The sequence below is a fragment of the Homalodisca vitripennis genome, chromosome 2 (genome assembly GCF_021130785.1).
Source record: "Homalodisca vitripennis isolate AUS2020 chromosome 2, UT_GWSS_2.1, whole genome shotgun sequence".
NCBI lineage: Eukaryota > Metazoa > Arthropoda > Insecta > Hemiptera > Cicadellidae > Homalodisca > Homalodisca vitripennis.
Genome location: NC_060208.1, coordinates 88,776,848 through 88,798,694, shown reverse-complemented (window position 1 = coordinate 88,798,694; position 21,847 = coordinate 88,776,848). Strand labels below are relative to the sequence as shown.

The 21,847-nt window shown below is 31.7% G+C and overlaps 1 protein-coding gene across 1 annotated transcript in view; it reads right to left on the bottom strand.

The window, feature by feature from the left end:
- The window catches only part of LOC124354341, a 148,686-nt gene that overhangs the window by 42,942 nt on the left and 83,897 nt on the right, over window positions 1-21,847 (bottom strand). Inside the window, 3 exon segments of the mRNA XM_046804715.1 lie at window positions 984-1,193; window positions 7,764-7,837; window positions 12,893-13,112. Coding sequence (XP_046660671.1) covers window positions 984-1,193; window positions 7,764-7,837; window positions 12,893-13,112 — 504 coding nt within the window.

The window sequence follows — 21,847 nt, the reverse complement described above, 5'->3', positions numbered from 1 at the left end:
TATCTACAATTTTGATAGCTCAATCTGCTTATTTTATTGCCCTGAAAAGGGTCTTTTCAATATGATGAAACGTTCACATACATTAACAGCAAGAAACTCATAATCTGATTAATGCTTTTAAGTCTCAATAAAGTTTTGTAATGATATACTAATTTGTCAGTTGGCTCTACATACAATTCAATATATATAGAATATTAGAAAAAATTAACCCATGAATCTTATGCTCCAAATTTCAACACATCAACAAAACTCTATTTGTATTACTGCAATTCATAAGTACAATTTTTCGTTATCCCTGTCCAATGTGCAGGAAACAGAAACAACACGCTATATACCCAGGACATTTAATATTGAAGAACACATTATAAAAACAGTTAATTGTTCCAAAAGGACCAAGAAAGTGAATATTTGTCTAAGGAATTAAAGGCCTCATTGATGTCAACTTCCAAAATAAAAAATTTTAATACAAATGAGACTTCTCTAAGGTAAATTTGCTCTCTGCTTTAAATTACAACAGGACTTACATTCCCATTTTTTTCTTACGAACATTATCATTACATGAAATTTTACCTACATTGTTGATTGCAGTTGCAAAAGTGATCAGGATCTTGATCTTAATATTCTCCAAAACTCCTAGATCTCATTCCTTTATAGATATTTCAAAGACCGTTTATTCTACTGTTAACATTACAGTGGATAGCTACAATAGAATAACATGAAATATCGAATCAGTAATCAATATATGTTATAAAAGGTTTGGTTTTAATTATTCTTATATATGTTTTCTGTGATGCCATTAGTAGTCTTAGCAATTTCAGTAAAATACATGTAAGTTGGTTGGAAATTTGTACTATTTTTGTTACTGAAATTTAGCTTCATGACATTAATTACATCTTTTTTGAAGGCCCACTGTTTTACTACAACTGCAGTTAAACTGTTAAGAGTCCACAGAGCCTGACCATATCTAGCTTGAAAGAACTTACCGCTGAGCAAGCCTCCAACAGCACGAGGTAAGGGTTCGTCTCCAGACATCGGCCTACCAGCTTGAGAACGTTAAGGTGGTTGAGATCTCGGTAGGGCTTAGCCTCGCTCAGGAAATACTTCTGCTCTGCCGGACTGGCATCTTCTCTCAGAATCCTCACCATAACCTTGTACCTGTTGTCTGAGAGTCCCCTAGCCTCTCCCTCCACAACCTGTGGGTAGACACATTTAAAACTATATATACATACATACATATATAACTTTTTATAGGAATATATTAGGGCTAATAAAAATATATATGACAAAATAGTTTTTGAGACATGGCTAAATAAGTAAATAAAACAAATAAGTTACTCTATCTACATCGTTTCATTCAGTCTCTGTCTCTGAATTTTGAATTAAAAATATCATAACTCAAAAACAATTTGTTACAGTACTGTAATTTTGCAATAGGATGTTATTTTCTGCTGGAAGAAAGAAAACTATAGTTAATAGTTTTAAAATGATACGCTTTAAAAATTTGACAAGAATTGTAATCCATAACTTATTATGAAGGGATAATAATTAATAATGGAATGAATGCGAGTTTACTATTCTTGTGCAATCAACTTTTTGGCACATCAGTCAATAAGAGAATTGTAAAAAGAGTAGTAAAAACGCATTATCATCCGTTCATAAGAAATAAGATTTTTGCCTAGAAAATTGTTCTCTTCTAGTCAGTTTTTATAAAACTATGCTTTAAAATTTAAGAGGTTACCGTTTTGAAACAATTTAGATATATTTTCAGCAGAAATTAACACACTAATAAAACACACATTCATTTAAAATTACAATGCCATAACATGAAACGTCAGGGGTAATAAGAAGCATCAAGAATCTAAATGTAACAAGAAAAATATACTCTAATCTAAAACCTAATACCAATGCATTAAGCCAATAAAAAGCTTCCTGAAAAATAATTTGGTTGTTTGACTGGCCACTACAATTAGAGGAATGATCTTGAGCATGCTCCTACTTTAATTAACAATATTAACATTAACCACCACAAAATCAATTAACAGTCAAAGATAATATTTTTCCCCCCTGGGCATTGTGGATGCCATACTTTAAGTTAAATACTACTAAACCAGGTTTTAAGTTTATAAAATATGTTAATAATAAGTAAGAACAATGAACCTTTTAAACAACATTTTTGGTTTTATAAAGTTTAGCTATTAATAATTAATAAACTTAAGACAGTAAAACAGTTATACAACTATAACATTTTTTTTTTATTCACAAAATATTCTTTAAAAGGTTCTCAAAGTATTTAAAAAAATGAGACACGAATTTCAAAATAATATAAATTTGTAAACTTATTAGTAAAATATTACAAAACCGAGCTAATTTATATTCTAGTCAAAGTTTATCAAATCAGCTATCTTTCTCTTCAAGTACCTATGTTAGAGTTTGATTTAAAATGTGAAAGCATATAAAATTACACTGGAAGTTTATTGTAGAGCTGAGATTGATCAATTGAGTGAAAGTTGAGGTTGCAGTAACGCAATAAATCAAAGCACAGCGAGGGGTCTAGAGATGGGGAGAAGTTGTTGGGGGTGGGAATCCAATCCGGGTGTTTCAGCTCTCAACTTAACCTTCAAATACAGTGTCTACTGCTATCGGGCTGCAACACCTGTGAACTACACTACTCCTGACATGCACCCACTTTGACTGTCTTCTCTGCTTATATATTTTCCATCACTATCTTACTTTGAATAACGAATTGGATTTGACCTCAATGAAAATTAATCTTGGAACTCACTGAAACTTATTTCTAAATAACAATGTTTTACAATCAAAACAATAGTCCTATCAAAATCAGTCCAATATGACTTCATCCATCTGTATTTTATTCTTAATTTTATGATTTTAAACAGTTGAAATTACAGAATTGTAATTTTACATGACTGTTTACAGTAAGAGTACACTAACTCAGTTCTTAAATAAAAAACCTTTTTTTATATAATTCAAAAACTGCAGTATTTCAAAACTGTTACATCAAATTCTTGAAAAATCAATGCACAAATAAAAACTATGAGATAACACAAAAGCAGTATGGAGATAATAGTGATTTTATCTTTTTTTAGGATGTAGTTAATAAAGAACTGAAAAATAAATTTGTAGCTGTATCTGACAGGTTGACATTTTCTTCGGTTATGAACCAGGCTTACATTCACTTGTTAACATGCATTTGAATGTTCCATTTGTGTACATTTACTTATTTCATTATTTAATTCATGTTTAGGGGTTATTAAATTATGAACTGAAGATGGCTTAGTGCTGAAACAAGTGTCTACAATATAAATGTTTTAAAAGGGTTTCACCTTTTTTTGTTTAATTCATTTGAATACACAACTAAATGACAAGTTATATGAGTATGTGCTAATGCCCTGTAGTCCTGTTAGACACTGGTTAGAATTCCTTAAAGACGTTATTTAACATAAATTCATCTTGTAAAGGGTTAGCCAGTGAAACGGGAAGATTTAAATAAGTTAATAATTCTTTAAGAAAATGAATTTTATGATCAATTAAATCATAAAATTCATTTTCTTTTTTCTTTATATTTATAACAATTAATTATAAATATAAAGAAAAAAGGTAGCCATTTACTGTACAAGAAGTGAAAAATTATTTTTCGACTATAACACTTGTCATATCCATGTTCTCCATTGGAATCTATGCACTGCTGCAGCCGGGCCTGGAAGTTTCTCATGACATTTTGCAGCATATTGACTGGTATTCCTTCGATTTCGTCCCGAATTCTTTTTTTGGGGGGGGCAGGGATAGTTCTAGGTGGATTGTTCTGAAAAACTCTTGTTTTTAAGTAACCCCATAGAAAAAAGTCACAGGCTGTCAAATCTGGAGAGCGAGGGGGCCAAGGGATATCCCCGTTTCGGGAAATGACGCCACCTGGAAACAAAGCATTCATAGCAACTCTTGCAGTGTGGCTTGTTGTTCATTCACTGGAAAATGGGAGAGTTGTGGCGTAAGAATGTTCTGGATCATTGCAACGTAACACACAGAGTTAACAGTCACAGCACTTCCATTGATATTCTCAAAGAAAAATGGGCCTATGATTCCTCTTGATGACATTGCGTACCAAACCGTAATTTTTTCAGCATGAAGAGGCGTTTTATGAAGTGCGCCAGGGTTTTCCTCCAATCATTATCTGAAATTTTGTTTATTAAAAAAACCAAAGAGGTGGAAATCCGCCTCATCGCTCATCCACAAGTTGTTTATTGGTCGACATTTTCTTCAAGTGTTCTGGCCATTTCCTAACAAAATTGTAATCGTTTCTGATGATCAGTTGGTTTGAGAAATTGCACAATCTGTATTTTTTATGGGTGAAAATTTAAATCTTGATGAAGAATCCTTCTCACCGAAGTATTACTTATTCCAAGGCGTAGAGCATGTTGTTTGGCAGATCGGCGTGGACTTATGAGCATTAACTATTGAACAGTAGCGACATTTTGAGGGGTTCAAACTCCCACCTCATTTTTTAGACGTTGATCCAGTTTGTTCAAGGTTGTTTATCTACGAACGAATTGCGTTATCCGAAGGAACAGGCCTGTTGCGCGATATGTTGAAATGGCGTAGAAAAGCACGTCGCTTTTTCACCAAACTCTCACCATTCGTATAATACGCTTTAACCACGTAGCCGCGATGTTCATCCGTCCAACAATCCATCTGAACTAAATGGCGGGACACACAGGTAGAAAGGAGCCAGCCACTTTTATACCCACCACTCACATTCCAACTGTCAAGGCCATCTACGATCTTCCCGTTTCACTGGCTAACCCTGTATATATCCTTAACCAGAATTGAGCTTGGGATCCATTGACTATGATCTCTCACTAAATAATTAAGTTATCTGAGCAAAACTCTAACACAATAAGAAACGTCACTAATTTTTTTGGTATTCCAATAGTATAAGGTTCTAGTATTGTTTATTATTCATTTCCAAATGAAATTTTAATACAAAACTATTAATTCATCTCAGTTTTATACTCAATTTAAAAAAATCATGTAATATACTATGGGACTTTTACATCCAACAGGTTATCAATATGATGCCATTGAAAACACATCCAGTCAATAAATGAAAGGGATGGATGAAGGTTCCACATTCAACAAGAATGTTCCTTGTTCGGTTTAAACGGAAATCACAACAATACATCAAATCACTGACAGGAAGAACGGGAGTTTCCGAATTTGAGATCCATTCAAATGTTTCACTCCTACAACACTTTGAAATCAATCAGATTTTGCAATCATACATGCTTGACTTCACATCATTGCTCTATAAAGAACAGTTTTTAAACGATCACAGCTGAATTTTTTCGCACTACAAGTAATGATCGTTTGATTTTCAGATGACACGGCATGAATCCACTTTGACATTTATTAAAGTGCACGAGTTAATGTAAATAAAATTATTGATATAACACTGGGATAATAGACAACTACTAAATCAGTTGTATATTTTGTTATATTTTATTATCAACAGTGGTGTGACGAAAACAGCGAATATCGGATGTTGAAACAATGGTTTAGCTAGCCATTGTAACTGTTATCATTGAGTTTCAATATTACTGTTTTCAAGTGTAAATTTATTTATTTGTTCAAATACATGTTTTTACTGTCATTACCTTTACAATACATGAATAGTGTTTTGTAGAATTTCCTTTATTAATAAATAAATAATCTATAATCAAGTTTCTTGAAAGATGCTTTGGATATAAATTTGTCTTTATATGTATATAAGTTACAACAAAAATAATGATGCAAAAGGCCCATAGATAATCTACCATTCCGAAGTGTTTCACTACCACTTGTAACATTAAATGGTAAATTTTAATGATAAATCAAAAGAATCATATGTGTTCTTTTTTGTGCAAGAAAAGACTTGTTTGGTCAAGTTAAAACTTGTTTGTGTGGCAGTAAAAAAGAACTTGTATTGTAACTATAAAACCAAGCACATTATTTATATCAGGTTTGGCAAGTGCAAAAAGAAAGTTTCTGACCTCTTTAGGTGATTAAAAAAATAACTGGATTGGACTACAAGTAGGATACCTACTAAAAATAACCTGCATGCCTTTTGAAAACACGTCTTAAAATTTTATTGAACCTAGCAGTCAGCCCATAATTTCTCAAGGTATATTAATCTCACTATATTTTTCCCATGTAAATTTCCAATATAACATATTGGTGTCAAAGTTTAAGAGCAGTATTTACTGTAAACCACAGGGAGGTTTTTCAGATTCTAACATCAAATATTTGACATAAGAAATACATCCTTCCATAGGTCATGACGTAAGGCAATATCAAGTATCGATGTGCAGATAAGTGGGGCAATTCGAGTAATATTGGCTTAGGCTTGTTCGCCATTGGGTGCTTGTTTGTGTGGGGCTTCACGACTAAGAAACTGATGACACTGCTGACGTTAACCAAATTAACAATGTGGGCCTTGGCCCTTTTACATCGGCCTTTACATCAATGCTCTACAAATCAGTGTCCACAATAGACCTATTTATATCCTTGACAGGGATTGAAATACAATTTAACTATTATTTTAACATTCCCCAGATTTGCAGTTCAGTGAAAACCTCATACCCTTGCAACTTTCTCACAATCTCATAATTCCCACATTTTAGACATTAACTTTCAAGATCATAAACATTTTTTTCATAATCAATTTTATTGGACCTCCGACAACCAAAATTAATTTTTTTATTGTGTTAAATATTTTACACAAAAATAAAAAGTTGAATAGTGCACACTTTTACATAATTAGCTTTAAAGACTTTTTCAATTCTTTAGCTTAAATTTTGAGATGATAAAAGTACACACTACTGAAAGAAACACTGAAAATAGGTACTGTCAATTGGTAAATTTCATTTATTTAAAGCCATTCTTAATTATATATATATTATATATATATAATATATATATATATATATATATATATATATATATATATATATATATATATATATTAATAATAGCTTTAAATAAGTTTAAGAATTTTAAGGAAATATATATATATATATATATATATTTCCTTAAAATTACCCTACTTACTAAATTATCACAAGGAATAGGAGAGATGAGAATCTACAGTACAGTACATGTACAGTCTAAAAATGCTCCTAGCACATCACCTAGTTTTATTCCTAAATTAACACTATTGTACCTTTTTAAATAACCTAGGACAAGCTTGTTGACTGGCCAAACTCAACTAAGAGAAAAAAAGCTTAATAATTTTTTTGTAGGCTTTTTCCTGTGAGGTCATTAACCATATAAAAGAAATGTTATAAGAAAAACAACTGTTGTACAGTTACATGATTGAACACATAAGGTTTGAAAACAAGTGTTAAAATTGTGAATCTCAAAAAACTTAGGTGGCAATAAGACATTGTTTGAAAATTTGCTTCAATCATATTACTGTTTCTAGGCTGCAGATGAATTCTCAGAATTTGTCATTCAATATCCCTCAGCCAATTAAAAGTCTATTAGATAACTCAATTTGGTAATCTAATAATTTTTTAAACATAACTGTTATTTTAGATAGTTAAAAAAATGGAAAAAGAGCATTTACAAACCAATTCTTCTATAATATCCTTGTCCAGATAAATGTTGTGTTTTCCATGACACATGTTATGCACATTGACACACTTAAACATGTAAATTGCTACATTCTATAGAATACAATATTCTTTTCACACATCAAAAATTATACTTACACGACCAAACCATCCCCGACCACATTCCTTCAGGTACTGAAGCTGCTGGCGAGGAAAGTCCAGCTCACCACCGGCTGAAAATAGAAAGATATATAAAATACTATCTAAATAAACTAATACTTTAAATTGTAAATTAAAGAATAAATAATTAATGTACAACTTCTAAATACATAATGAAGAAAACACCTTAAATCTAAATAATGACCAAAACTGCAAAATTAAAATAACTTCTTTACAAATGGAAAAATTCAAATAATTTAATAAAAAAGTAATCAACAACTTCAAATCAATTAATTTCAATCATAGTGATAACTAAATATTCTTTTTCTCTAAATTTTCAAATTAGAGTGATTATGAAAGTACAGGAAAAATTTTCAAAACCTAAAAATATTACAAATTATTGGTAGTTATGTCATTCTCTACGAGAAAACATATAATTTATTATACTGTACTTCAATATTTATTGGTTTGTTACAGTTTTACTTCTGATAGTACAAAATTAATTTGACATAGCCTAGCTAATTTAAATTTTCTCCCTCTTGTTCTTATGATAGTATGGCATTGAATGAAAAACTTTGCATCAATCTGATTAAAAAGAATTTTTCACTTCTTGATGAATGAATAAATATTAGTCTCAAGTCAGTAAAAAGAGTATAATCCTAGAATCTAAAATTCTTGGTTCATAACCAAGATTTTGTTTTTTGCTGTTATTGCTTTTTAATTTTCTGTTGTTAACATTTTTCATATTGCTCAAATTCTAAAATTGTGAGACTGTAAATAAGTAAAAGGGTAAATTAAAAGCAGCTACATTCTATAAGCCATTAACTGTTTGTCCTGGTAGGCTACTATAAATCTACAAAAGCATTCACTTTTGGCACTGAAAAACAATGTGATGGAACAGATTGTTTCAAGTATTAGAGCATGTTGCAATGTCTCACGGACCCAATGTGCATCTGGTTACATGAGTCAAGCAGGTTACCACTAATACTCTATAATTACTGCACTATGTTAATAGTAATGTACTAAAATCTCACAATAAATACAATTAAATCATTCAACTCAGGGCGATGTCTATACAGTATTCAAGAGAATAGAAAATTCCACAAAACAGTGTTCAAATATTAATTGATAACAAAGAGCCCCTATGTCACCCGTTTTATTTCCACATTTTCAAAAAATTCAATTTTTTATTAGAAGTCTCTAATAGATAAGTAAATGCTATTTTTGGGCATCACATTACATTTTGGTTCTCTTATTCAATTCCTCACATCAAAACAAATATAATTTCCTAAACAAATTTCAGTTCACTCTGCAAGACCATAAATATGTTTACTCTTCAACTGAAAAGTGTTTTTAAAATGCCTTTAGGAGTTGAAATCTTGGTACTAATTTGGTTCTCAAAAGTTTCAAAAGTGATTCTCCATGCTGACTTTTTACTCAAATATCAAAGAATTTCTAGAATTTTAAATCATCTTATTAACATGATGGTAAAAGCTATAGGTTTTTCCTTATTCCTTCATCTGTATTTATCTGTTTACAGTTAAATTTCATCAAAACATTCCTCATTCTATGTACAAACATCACTCTGTAACACTGACCCGAGCACTCTTTTCCACATTACACTAATTCTTGATTTGTCAAAGTAGTAACTACGAGTAACTGACTCGTACTTGCACTTTCAATACTATTGATGTAATTAGCATTAACATATTGTAAAAGAATGATAATTATAAAATAAACTATAAGCTTGATTTATTTCCCTAGGGATTTCACAAATATGTGCTGTACAAGTAAGATTATACACTGTCCACAATGAAAAGTTAGATATAGTAAATACAATGCTTATTTGACTCTACTAGACCTACCTACTCGATTCTACTCACTTGAGTCTAATTATTGTTGCTAAGCTCAGATAATACATTCTATTGGGGACATCCTAACCTTTGTTATTTTATTTCATGCACAACTAAAATAAAAATGTTTATTTTTTGAGAATAGTATAGAGAAACATAGTCAAATTATTCAAAGTACCTTTTGTAAAATTAGAATTTTATGATGTTTTCAGAAATTATTCATGTTAATCAATATAATTATGTGCTATCCAATTTCCAGACCAAATACAACTAAAATGGAGATTTTTATGTATTTTATATGAATCACCGTCAAATTTCAACATCTTACATTTAGGAATTAAAAAATGCTGTGGCACAACATTAACTCTTTATTTTGTGTTGTTTGGTAAGTTGGCAAAACAACTATTCCTAGTATAAAATTTAGTGATACATAATAATTTTTCAGTTTATCATCTTTTTCTATTACAGCAATGTTTTCTTCTTCACAGTAAACTTAATACCTTCACTATGGCTCAGGGGCTGTGATACATTAAATAACAAGGCTCAACGAAAATAAAAGTTTATTAAATCAAGGCTCAAGAAGCTCAAGAGGAGTCTCTCTTAGGACAAGAAGCTTATAAATTGCACTTAGTCCTGTAAGAACCTTTGCGCTGCTTCCGGAGTGATAGGATATTCAGGATGGGTAAGGTTAGGGAGTAGGGGCCGCCTCCTATCGAGATCCATGAGGCAGAATTAGGGCACTACATCTCAAAGTCATCCCAGAAGAAGGGGAGGCCAGCTCTGTACCAGCCTCTCCAGTCAAAGTAGGCAGGGGGTGCCACACCCTTGTTGAGGTTAATAAGAACCTCTGAGGTAAGGGAACAAACCCCACCAACTCCAACAGTTATCTTCCACAGTAGACTAGACCTATCGAATTTCCCATGAACCCCAGAATCTCAACATTTGCGGTTAGTAATGTGTCGGTACTGGACATCCATAAGGTTGCTCAGATTGAAGTGGCACATCGGTTTTTGCTGTGCCCAGTGGTGGGTTCAACTGGTAGGTATAAACCAGCCAGAAGTGATCCCTGCTGGGTGCTCAAGAGGAGTTACTAGGGAACAGTCTCAAGACTGACTCGGCAAGCAATAACTTACACTACTACCTGAGGCACTTGGCCAAATACTTCAGTTACAACTGCATTGCCCTTCACTTAACCACTCCCTATTGACTATAGTAACAGTCTTAAGACTGACTCCGCAAGTAATAACTGACTCTACTAACTAAGGCACTTGGCCAAATACTTCAGTTACAACTGCCTTGCCCTTCACCTAACCACTCCCTATTGACTATAGTAACAGTCTTAAGACTGACTCCGCAAGTAATAACTGACTCTACTAACTAAGGCACTTGGCCAAATACTTCAGTTACAACTGCCTTGCCCTTCACCTAACCACTCCCTATTGACTATAGTAACAGTCTCAAGACTGACTCTGCAAGTAATAACTGACTCTACTAACTGAGACACTTTGCCCAATACTAAAATCACAACTGCCTTTCCCCTTACCTAAACACTTCTACTGACTTGAGAAATGCACTTTGATTTCAAGACTAATTGTACCACTAGAATAAGTGGGATTCTAATTGTATTTATTAATAAACACATTTTTTCTCTGCGATTAAATTAGAGCATAAAAGTGTCTTTTAATACCACATTATTTTATAAACTTTGACTAAAGGCAGTTTAATTTTATTGTTATTTCTAATATGAATTTTTACCACATGTTTCACATTAAAACGTTTGCTTTTAAATACATATTACATGTTTCTATCAACATCACTCAGTGCTGTTTTTTTTTTTTTTTTTTTTTTTTTTTTTTTTTTTTTTTTTTTTTTTTTTTTTTTTTTTTTTTTTTTTTTTTTTTTTTCAATTAATGAATTCTGAATTTATTTTGAAATGGATATCTTCTAATGCATCATGGTAATAACATTGACTGATTTGTAGTCCAAAAAAATATTTATACTTTTGACATTGTAAATTATAGAATTGTCAAAAATAATACTCAGTTCATACACCCTGTATTTTTGTTTTGGGCATCTTGTAACTAGTAAAACTTGATTTTTCTGTTTCTTTCAAAGATAAAAACCTTATTTAGAAACAAAATACTCTTGAATCATAGCCAAACATTTTCTTAGTACTTCTTTAAAAATAAGTGAACACAATATTTTACCACATTCTAAACAATTATCAGTTTTAATATTGATAACCATATGCAAATTAAACAGACCTTTAAAAAATTATTGTTAATACCAAAAATTTTAAATTTCTGTTTTAAATTCCAACAGTATCCAAGACATAACACTCAAATCTCTTGGAGATTACATACTGGGTATATATAAACTATAAGCACAAATGAGTGATAAGACATTATGTCAGCAATTTCTATTATCTCTTCTATTATCTCTTAACCTTGTAGTGTAGTGTAAATATCTGCATAAATGTTTACTGTTGTTACAATCAATATCAATGAACTGACTTTGAACCATTTAATTTTAATTTGATTTCCCTTCTACTTAGGTACTTTACAGTAATATTGATTGCAACAATATATAATTTCAGTATTTTAAATCGTTTTAGATTTGTATTTGTCTTATCCATGTAAATCAATGAAACCTCAACAGTACTATACAATTAGGAATAGTGTTCTTAAAACTTAGTGAATTTCTTGTAAACATTAATATAAAAAGTATGTGACTCTCTATAACAAGAGACTTCTCTATTAGCAAATTATACACACAATAAATAATAAACCTTTGCAACAAGATCCTCTATATAAAATACATATCTATCACAATGCCAGTTATTACAATATCGTTTTCTAGATTGATGACAACAATCCAAATAGAAATTTAATAAAACTGTTACTATTCTGGACATGAAAGTTCTCATTTTTCGTCCATCTCTGACTGCATATACTATTTAACAGACACAACAAACTTAAATACAACTTTTCCCATAATTCAAGTCTCACTGTTACAAATTCCTCAACAATATCAAGTTTCCTTAATTTACTTTAGCAACCATCAGTGTAAAAAATGCTAGTACTGTTGTCTGTACAGTGTTTGTTCTCTTAAGCAATCTAATTTGTTCTATATAATATATATATATATATATATATATATATATATATATATATATATATATATATATATATATATTCTGTTATAAAGCCAACAAAAGAAGATATCAATTTCAGGATCTCAATATCCACCAAGACTAAGAACAGAACAGACACTCACCAAACCAGTCAGCGTCACTGAGAGAATCAGCAAAGGGGTTGCCGAGTGCAGGGGGTTTCCTTGCAGGGATTACGGGTGTTGGCAGGGGCTCAAATGTGACACTAGGTACACTGGACACCCCGGGTGGAGGAAAGATGGCCAACTCACTGCCAGGGCTCAGTCCAGGGTTGGTGAATGACAGCCCTGAGTGGTGTAGGCTGTGGGTGCTGTCTCGGAACTCCTGTGGACACAAAATAATCATCAGTAAAAAATAAATAAATAAAAGGATTTTTTATAGACTGTAAAATTTTAGTAGGTAATTTGTTGAATAAAACTAGATGTATTAATTTCAAAGCGCCATAATTTTCTCTATCTAAATAGACATGTTTTTCGTTTAAAACTCACAGTTCGACTTCTGAGCACCAGCAATCCTATACTGGGATTATAAACATATGAAAATATTTTGTTATGTTTAAATCAAATTACAAGGAAATCAGACAACATATAATGAATAAGAACTTTACATTAAATAAATACTGTTGCTCCATTCAGGTAGATTAAAATCCAAAAATAAATAACTAAAAACATGCAATTTTTATCATTAGACATAACCACAATTATAAAGGAAATTACTAGAAATTGTTTTATAACTGTAAATATTGGAGTGTTCATTTCTTTTTATTACAAATGCTAATGAATCATTAACCTCAGGTATACAACAAATAGTTGCCTGGATATAAACTGTTTTGCATGTTTTTGAGTTGTTAAAAGGCGTCCTAAGAAAGTCTAAATGACCATTTGGTGTTTAAGGGTCATTTTCAAATTGAGAGCAAATATCATTCCCAGACTAATAATATTTTAGTAGTAAATATACAAATAAAAATTAGAATTGGTTAAGGATGATCAAAAGTATGCTAAGTAGGTATCCATTTAAAAATAAAATTAATTATTTTAGTTTTTAGTATTTTATATTAGTTATTTTCTAATAAATGTTATGTCTCATTTTGTCCCCTTGCTGAAGGTCCCCCGACAGGTGGCATGAGAATGTGCCAACAAATCTACGGTATTGTAACAATGTATTTCTTGAACACTTGCGGTATTGTAACAATGTATTTCTTGAACAATTGCGTTCATATTATCGGTATGGTGAGCCGTTGCCGTTACTGAATCTGACCTAACTTCAAAACCTTACAGTGTCTAACTAATGTCTTTTTTCTAATTTTTATCCCCCATCGTCTTAGCTATGCCAGCTTCAAGTTTCACTGGTTTTTATTGTCAAAGTGCATGATTGGACCTCCCCGGGATTTCAACACGTGATTTCTCAATTAGAGAGCCGAGACTATAACCATTAGTCTACGGAGGAGGACTAACTAATGTCGTTATATTTAGCGGGAAACCTCGACAGAATGTTTCCTCGCAGATGTCACTCTTTGCGGACATCCACGAATGTACCAGCCGATGTCGGCGTAGGGACGTTCTCCATTGCGAGTAGACTTTTCATTACTTAAATTGAATTTTTAATGTCAACTGATGTTTCTACAGTGGAAACCCACTTAAAGCCTTAAACTTTACTCAAGTTTAGAAGACGAAGGCATTAATACACCATTCCAAGAAGTAACTTATGATCCAAACTGACAACAGTGATTTAAATCAGAAGCTTTCTTAGTTGTTTATTTTGATATCGGAATAAAGAAAAAAAGACGAACTAACTAATAATAGTAGTTTGTTTATTGCTGTAATTCAAGGGGAAGTTTCCGATGGTAGGGACCTGGACATCCTTTTTATGAAACCAAGTAATGACTCCCAAGACTATTCAACCCGATGAAGACGACGCGGCGTGGATTAGTTGTGATCAAATTCTAGGACTCTACCACCCACGAGTACGGATTTTCAAGGAGAACGACTGTACTATAAATTTGAAAAAAGTGTTCGTTTCTAGACTTTGGTTGCAATTATGTTCGACATAAAAATGTCATGTATTTTATTTGTAGGCTTAGCAATGTTCTTTCTTCTTCGAATAGATAATTTTGTTTTTATTTTAGGACACGGTCAATAAACCTAACTTTCGAGACCCATCTTAAATTAAGTTTAGGTTATGTTATTTTGTTTTAATTCACAATTGTTGTGAAATTATTATATTTAAATAAATTTATATTTATTAACCTAAATGATTTAAATAATTGAGTGGAAAACTATTACATCTTCAATTTTTATTTTGGAATCGGTACCATACTGTTATACATTGTAATATTTTCATGACTATGAAATAAAAAGTTAAAATATAAGGCAAGGAACAGCTGTTAGTATGCTTTTAAGAAAACTATCACATTGTCAGTGATTGTTGACGATTTTCATATTTTCGCCAAAATGGCATGGTCCCTTCGCGGCAAAACACGTCTCGTCTCCCTAACCGATGGCCGCTGTCCCCCCACCGATGGCCGATGTCCCCTCGCCGACACTTATTCTTGCAGACAATTACCTGTTTTGCTTTTTTGCACATTAAAACGTAAATAATGATAACAAAGAGTTGAGTTGGTTCTTTTATGACACATAACATCTAATAAACAATCTTACGTAATTTTTTATTATTACTTATATCTTGATTTATTATATTTTATATTTATGTTTTTTTCTTATTTGGGCATACGTATTTCTAATAAGATACCTTTAATTCTTAAAAAGTTATGAAGATCTCTTATATACCCATCTTACTACTGACCGTGAGTAATTAAATAATATAAATTTTGTTGTTTAACTTGGTAATTAAACCATAAAATAAATGTTTTAATACTGTCGGCGAGGAGACATAATTTTAGGCGTCTTCAACTTCAAATAAAAAAATATAAACTGTAAATATTAACATATGCTACTTCAGAAGCTGTTACTACAATAACTATGTGTTTAACATAGGTTTTATTTGTTTAGTTCTGTTTTGTTTACTATGTCATATTTGCTCTCAATTTGAAAACTACCCTCAGGATGTAAGTTACTAAACAAATACTGTTTCAAAATGTTTCCATTTATTGTTTCTTATACTTAGGTAATATTCATTTAAACCATTAAAAGTTAAAAATAAAAGTGTATACAAAAGAATTATTAATCTTTATAACTTTTAAAAGATGGCATATAGCATGAGTTGGGAAAAGATAATATGGCATGGAGTTCTAGCACTTTGTCATTATAACCAAGAGTGAATTATTGGATTGATTCGAGTAGAAAATAAAAAAAGATTCACCAGGCCAATGGGCAGCACATCAAGCAGTTGTTAAAAAAACTCACACTTTGCTGGAAACAAGGTTACAACCCAATCACTACTCCCAGACTCAACCTTCACTCAAATCAATGTGGCACTAATGAATGCGTCTGTTGCAAATGCCAGTAATTAGGACAAAGAAGCCATCAAGTAGGCAGCACTTCATCCCCCTTCCATTGTCTAAGTAATTTAATTTTAAATTCATCCTAATTTTTATATATGTATTACATTATATACTAAATATACACTATATTTTGAATATTATTATGGTGCCAAATCTATAGTGCCAACAGTTATCTTGTATTACATAAATAATGCCAACGTAAACCACGCTTTTCTTCTTATTGTTTCCACAACACACGATTTTTATACCAGATGTTAGTCCTGGACTCCTTAAGATTGTTAACCATTTTAATTACACTTTTATTGAAAATTACAATTGAATTTCTATAAAATGCAGCATATGCTATTTTACAGCATGGGTACTTATGTTATAAATGAATATTTAATTAAAATATTTAACGTACACACATGATCCATAAAAGTGTTTTGGAGGATATCATCATTACACTACAAGTACGTGCATAATAACAAAAACACCCTTGACCAGTGGTTGAATAAGAGAACATCTACGAATATTTACATAAAATCCATACACAAGAACACACAAGCAATTTTATACCCGAGAAAATAGAACCGCTTTATGAATCTAAAACAATTTTAACACAATATTTAATTCTTAAACAAACAATAACTTTTTAAACAATACTTTGTCCCATGCATATTTTGTATAATGCAGAACTCTTCAAAACATATACCACAACTCTTCAGCAAATATATAGTAACAAAATTTAGTTAGCCCTAAGGTGAAGTGAATATAAGTGGAATGTGATCTGGAATAAAGTTTTCAATTCATTCTAACACCAAATGGGAAAGAGGTTTTTTGTGAGAGCAGCCATCAATAACCAGTTCAATACATAAACAAAGCAGCCAGATAGACAAATACCAGTGAGCTCTGCAGCTTAACCTTTCATGGAATACCAATCAAGTTTCCCTTTCATCCTTTCACTGCTAAGGGAGCAATTTACTTTTGTTCCTGGTTATGATTGTTCAATGTTTTGTTTCATGCAAAAAATGAACACTATTGTTTTATCCAACAGTTTAAACATTACGTGCCCTGGACAACTCGCAGTTACTAGCACAAGTAATATACTAAAGATGGTACTTCAAATTAATAGTTTGTGTTCACTAATAACAGTGTTCATAAAGAATTTATGAAAATATGATTATAAATTTCAAACAACAACAATAATAAAAAAAACATTTTTTTAAATTACAATTCAAGTAAACTGGCAATTAGTCACTGGCAAAAGACAAGATTTAATATTAATCATTTTTAAAAACCTGAACAAACTGTGAAAAAAATTAAATGTCCAATATTCTTATCAAATCCACATAATTTGTGAACCAAACAACTCGTTAAACGACGGCGTGGTTACGAGAAAAGCTTTATGTTCACAACATAACGTAATAACTCTGAAGGAAACCCGATAACTATGAAACGCCGAACACGTTGGCTTCGCAAAACAATCAACCTAAAACGTACGGCCAGTAAATTACAATGAAAACAAGAAAAGTATATCAGATACACAAGCGGCTTACTGTGAAGTAATTTTCTAAATGGAAATACCACTTGAGCGGCACAGCTTATAATAACAGAGACCCGACAATAGACGACATTGATCCAACTTGGCCACAGAGACGCAGCGGATATAGTCTTCGCTGTGAAAAAATCCCAACAAAACAAAACTTATTATATAGCTTCTCACGAACTCAAAATATTGACTCAGTAAGATTCAATTCTATAGTATTGTATCACACTTAAATAACCATTGTGTATCTCCAGAATGGAAAGTGTGGCAGTTATTTCGGATCATTCATAACAGCTTATTTCAAGACAAATTTCTATTTACTTGGATTTTATTTACGGATACTCACGGCTAACCGGTTCCCGAATATCCCAATTAATCAAGACAATCGGCTACTGATCCGAAAATCTTGAAAACTAATAATAAATTCTCAAGTTAAAAAAAAATGTATAGGAAAAAAGTGTGAGCCAAAACCGACTAACGCTGCTTGATCAATCCGCTTAGTGTTCAGGTTAGTAAGGTGAATGGAGAAACTGGATATGGGCGTATGTCGGGATTAATGGTGGATAGGAAACACGTATCACATGATTCAGCTATATAACTACTTACTACTCATACTAACTTTAAAGAAAAGAATTATTTGAAACGTACACGCGTACTTAAGAGAACCTTGACTTTTTTGATGCATTACAATGTCGACCTTATTTTTGTCGCAAAATTGTGCAAGGTGACTAATTTTAATGATACATTTTTTCAGCCAAATAGTGTTGATCGTCTATGTAATTGATGTTTGTAAAAAATTTATTTTTGGTAGATTATCAACAGCAGTAACGAAAAAACCATGACCAGGTTTGGATGCGTATATAATATATATGTCGTACCTTTAAAATATACACCTTACAAAATCTGAAGAATTTGCAATATTGATTCTTCTAATATGTTATAAAACCTTGTTTCATTAAAATGTGCAATATTTCGTCTCCTGCCTCGCCGACATTACAGTTTGACGCATTGAATGGACAACTTGTTATGAATGGCTAAAAAGGACTTCAGTAAACCACTGAAACTGATAACAACCGAGAGCGGCGGAATTTCAATGCCTCGGTCGCGCATGCGTATTAGATAGATACTTTACACTACTGCGCATCGCTCTATCTGTTTGATTACTCACTTGACAGCCCGCTTATGTTACAACCGGATTAACGCAAGATGTAGGGGGACATGGTGTTTCCTTGTACCAAGGGAACAACGGGATATACCGGTACCGTTCTGAGCGTACAGTATATATCTATCGTACTTATCGAAATGATATCGAATACACTGCCGTCGTTGTTAGATACTTACATATCATATCGAAACTTGTGTGTTTGGAGTTGCTTGTATCCAAAAGAGATATCTGAACGTTGTACGCGATAAGATGTGATATGCATATCACTATATAGCACTTGCTACCTTGATATCTTCAACGCGCGGGCTGTCAATCCGTAACCCTTAATCACAATCGCTTTCAGCCCGCGTCAATAGTTAATTCTCATTTCACAATTCAACACATCTAAAGTAATCAAATTTTAACCTTTCCTCATTTTCATATAAATTCTTCCCCCCCCCCCCCCCCAACAGCTTTGATTCTTAAATCAGAAACACCTTTAGAGTGTGAAAAATAAATTGTTATCATGTTTATAAAATTACTCATGTTTTAAATAAAGTTAATTTACGTGGAAATTTGCAAATATTTTCCCAATATTGACCTATAATGCATGTTTACGCAACTGCCATAATAATATAAACACAATACATTAGAATGGCGTGAATTATAACACGATCTTTGGAGAGCGCAGTGAGCGAAACTCACTATGTTTTATAAAACGAGACATTTATGTACAATGTTTACACACGACTGCACCATAATGTACATACCGACTTCACTACTATAACTACTATCATACAAAAACTTGACATAATTTTAGAGGAGTTACTACAAATATGCTGTCATTAAGAAATTACGCCATTCTTTCTAACTTATGAATATACTATAAAAATGTAGTTACAGTCCACTTGTATTTTGAAATCATCCCAGTGATTTACCAAAATTCTCAGTGGCAATAAATAAGATATAATATAGTTATTCAAAGTGATAAATGTTTAGTTACACTTTTAACTCCCATTTGTAAAATTCCGTTTATCAAATCAAGGACACGCAGAAGAAAATAACTGTCACAAACTGAAAAAAATGAACTGTAAATAAGACTAACTAACCAGGAAAATGCAATCATTTCAAACTCGCTGAGCTAAAGCAGCTTTTTTTCAAATGATTCTTAAAGCTTCATAAAGAAAGAGTGAAATATTTAGAAGAGGCCATTGTCCTTGAAGGGGGAGTTGTGATAAAAGTTGAAGTCGGGCACAAAAGCTTTCTTGGGACTTAAATACAGCAGCGGAAAAACACTGGGTCTAATTAAAGCTTGTTTATAGAAACAGAAATGTTTGTCGCTGATTAACGGATTGTATCCGTAGTCCAGATTCCAGATATTGAGAACTTAATTACTGTATAACCAGCAGCACTTTAATTAATTAGAATGTTTTCCGATTTTGTTTACATATCGTTCCTTAGTCCAATCAAACATACTCGTAATATAGTCTTCCAAATAAACGAATGTTTAAAACTCTTTATTTTGCGTTTGCGTCTATGTGCGTGTGTATTTTTTTTATTTATTTATTTTTATGTTTTTGTATGAAATAATCAAGTTACAGTGTTCAACTTTAAATTAAATGCGGCCTTGTTAAAGAAAAAATTTCGACAAAATTGCATTTATTATAGTATTTTTAAGAAGTTGTGTGACAAATTATAAATAACGTAGTATAAAACGACTCAAAAGGTACAACATGTTCAATATCATATTTGTTATAATCAGACAACAATTTTACAGGTAAGATTATATTTATTTATTTTTGTAATAATTTTAAGAATAACTGTATTACTTTGTACAACGAGTAGAAATACATTTTCTTACAACATATTTTGCTATTTATTCTTCCTTCTAATAGTTTTTCGTTTACCGATAAATTCCAAAATTATTTTTAAAACGATGCTCTTATAGAACGTTCTTTTAGAACTACCGATGCAAAGTTACAACTAAATTAAACATTTTTTATTACAAGACGAGAGAAAGGGTAATAATTATTTAAAGTTTACAGTTGGTCGTACAGGACAAAATTCAAGTTCGTAACAGCAACTTTGCCTTAATCAAAAATGTGTTACGGTCATCAAAACACAAGATTTGAGGACGTTTGTAAACTTTTAATTAGAAGGTTACGAATTCTAAAAATGTAATTACAATCAATAGTCAAATAATTTTTTTTTATCTCACAAACTAGACCTTTGAGAAAAAAACTTTAAAACGACCAGAAATGATAGCATAACAGAAGACTACATTTCGAACTCATATTTAAACAGAACAGTTTAAGTTATTATGACTTTAATATAGTGACTTACATACCCATAATATGAAATCTTATTTAATTTTTCCTTTTCGAAAAGATTTGTTGTAGCCCACATTAACGCAACAGGCCAAAGATTTTGCTCCAACACAGTTCTTTCTCGGCCAAAGCTACAGATAAGTAAATGTGAAAGGTTAAAGATGACCAAACAAAACAAATTAACTGAGGACGCTAAAAAAGAACCTTGCGTTCGACCATACGCACTTTCAGTGCCTTACCCACTATTTGGGTTCAGGCTAGTATATGTTATATGATGGTTGATCTTATTGTTTTGAATATTCTATGTGAGAAATTGTTCCATGAATTTAATGTTAGCCTACTCTAGTACGATCTCCTGATCCGCACAATAACGAGCAAGAAGGTAAGTTGTATGTATTAAAAGAACAGTGAGTTTGAAAATGTTGAAATAAAAGTAGAGAAATTGTTCAATGAATTTAATGTTAGCCTACTCTAGTACGATCTCCTGATCCGCACAATAACGAGCAAGAAGGTAAGTTGTATGCATTAAAAGAACAGTGAGTTTGAAAATGTTGAAATAAAAGTAGAGAAATTGTTCCATGAATTTAATGTTAGCCTACT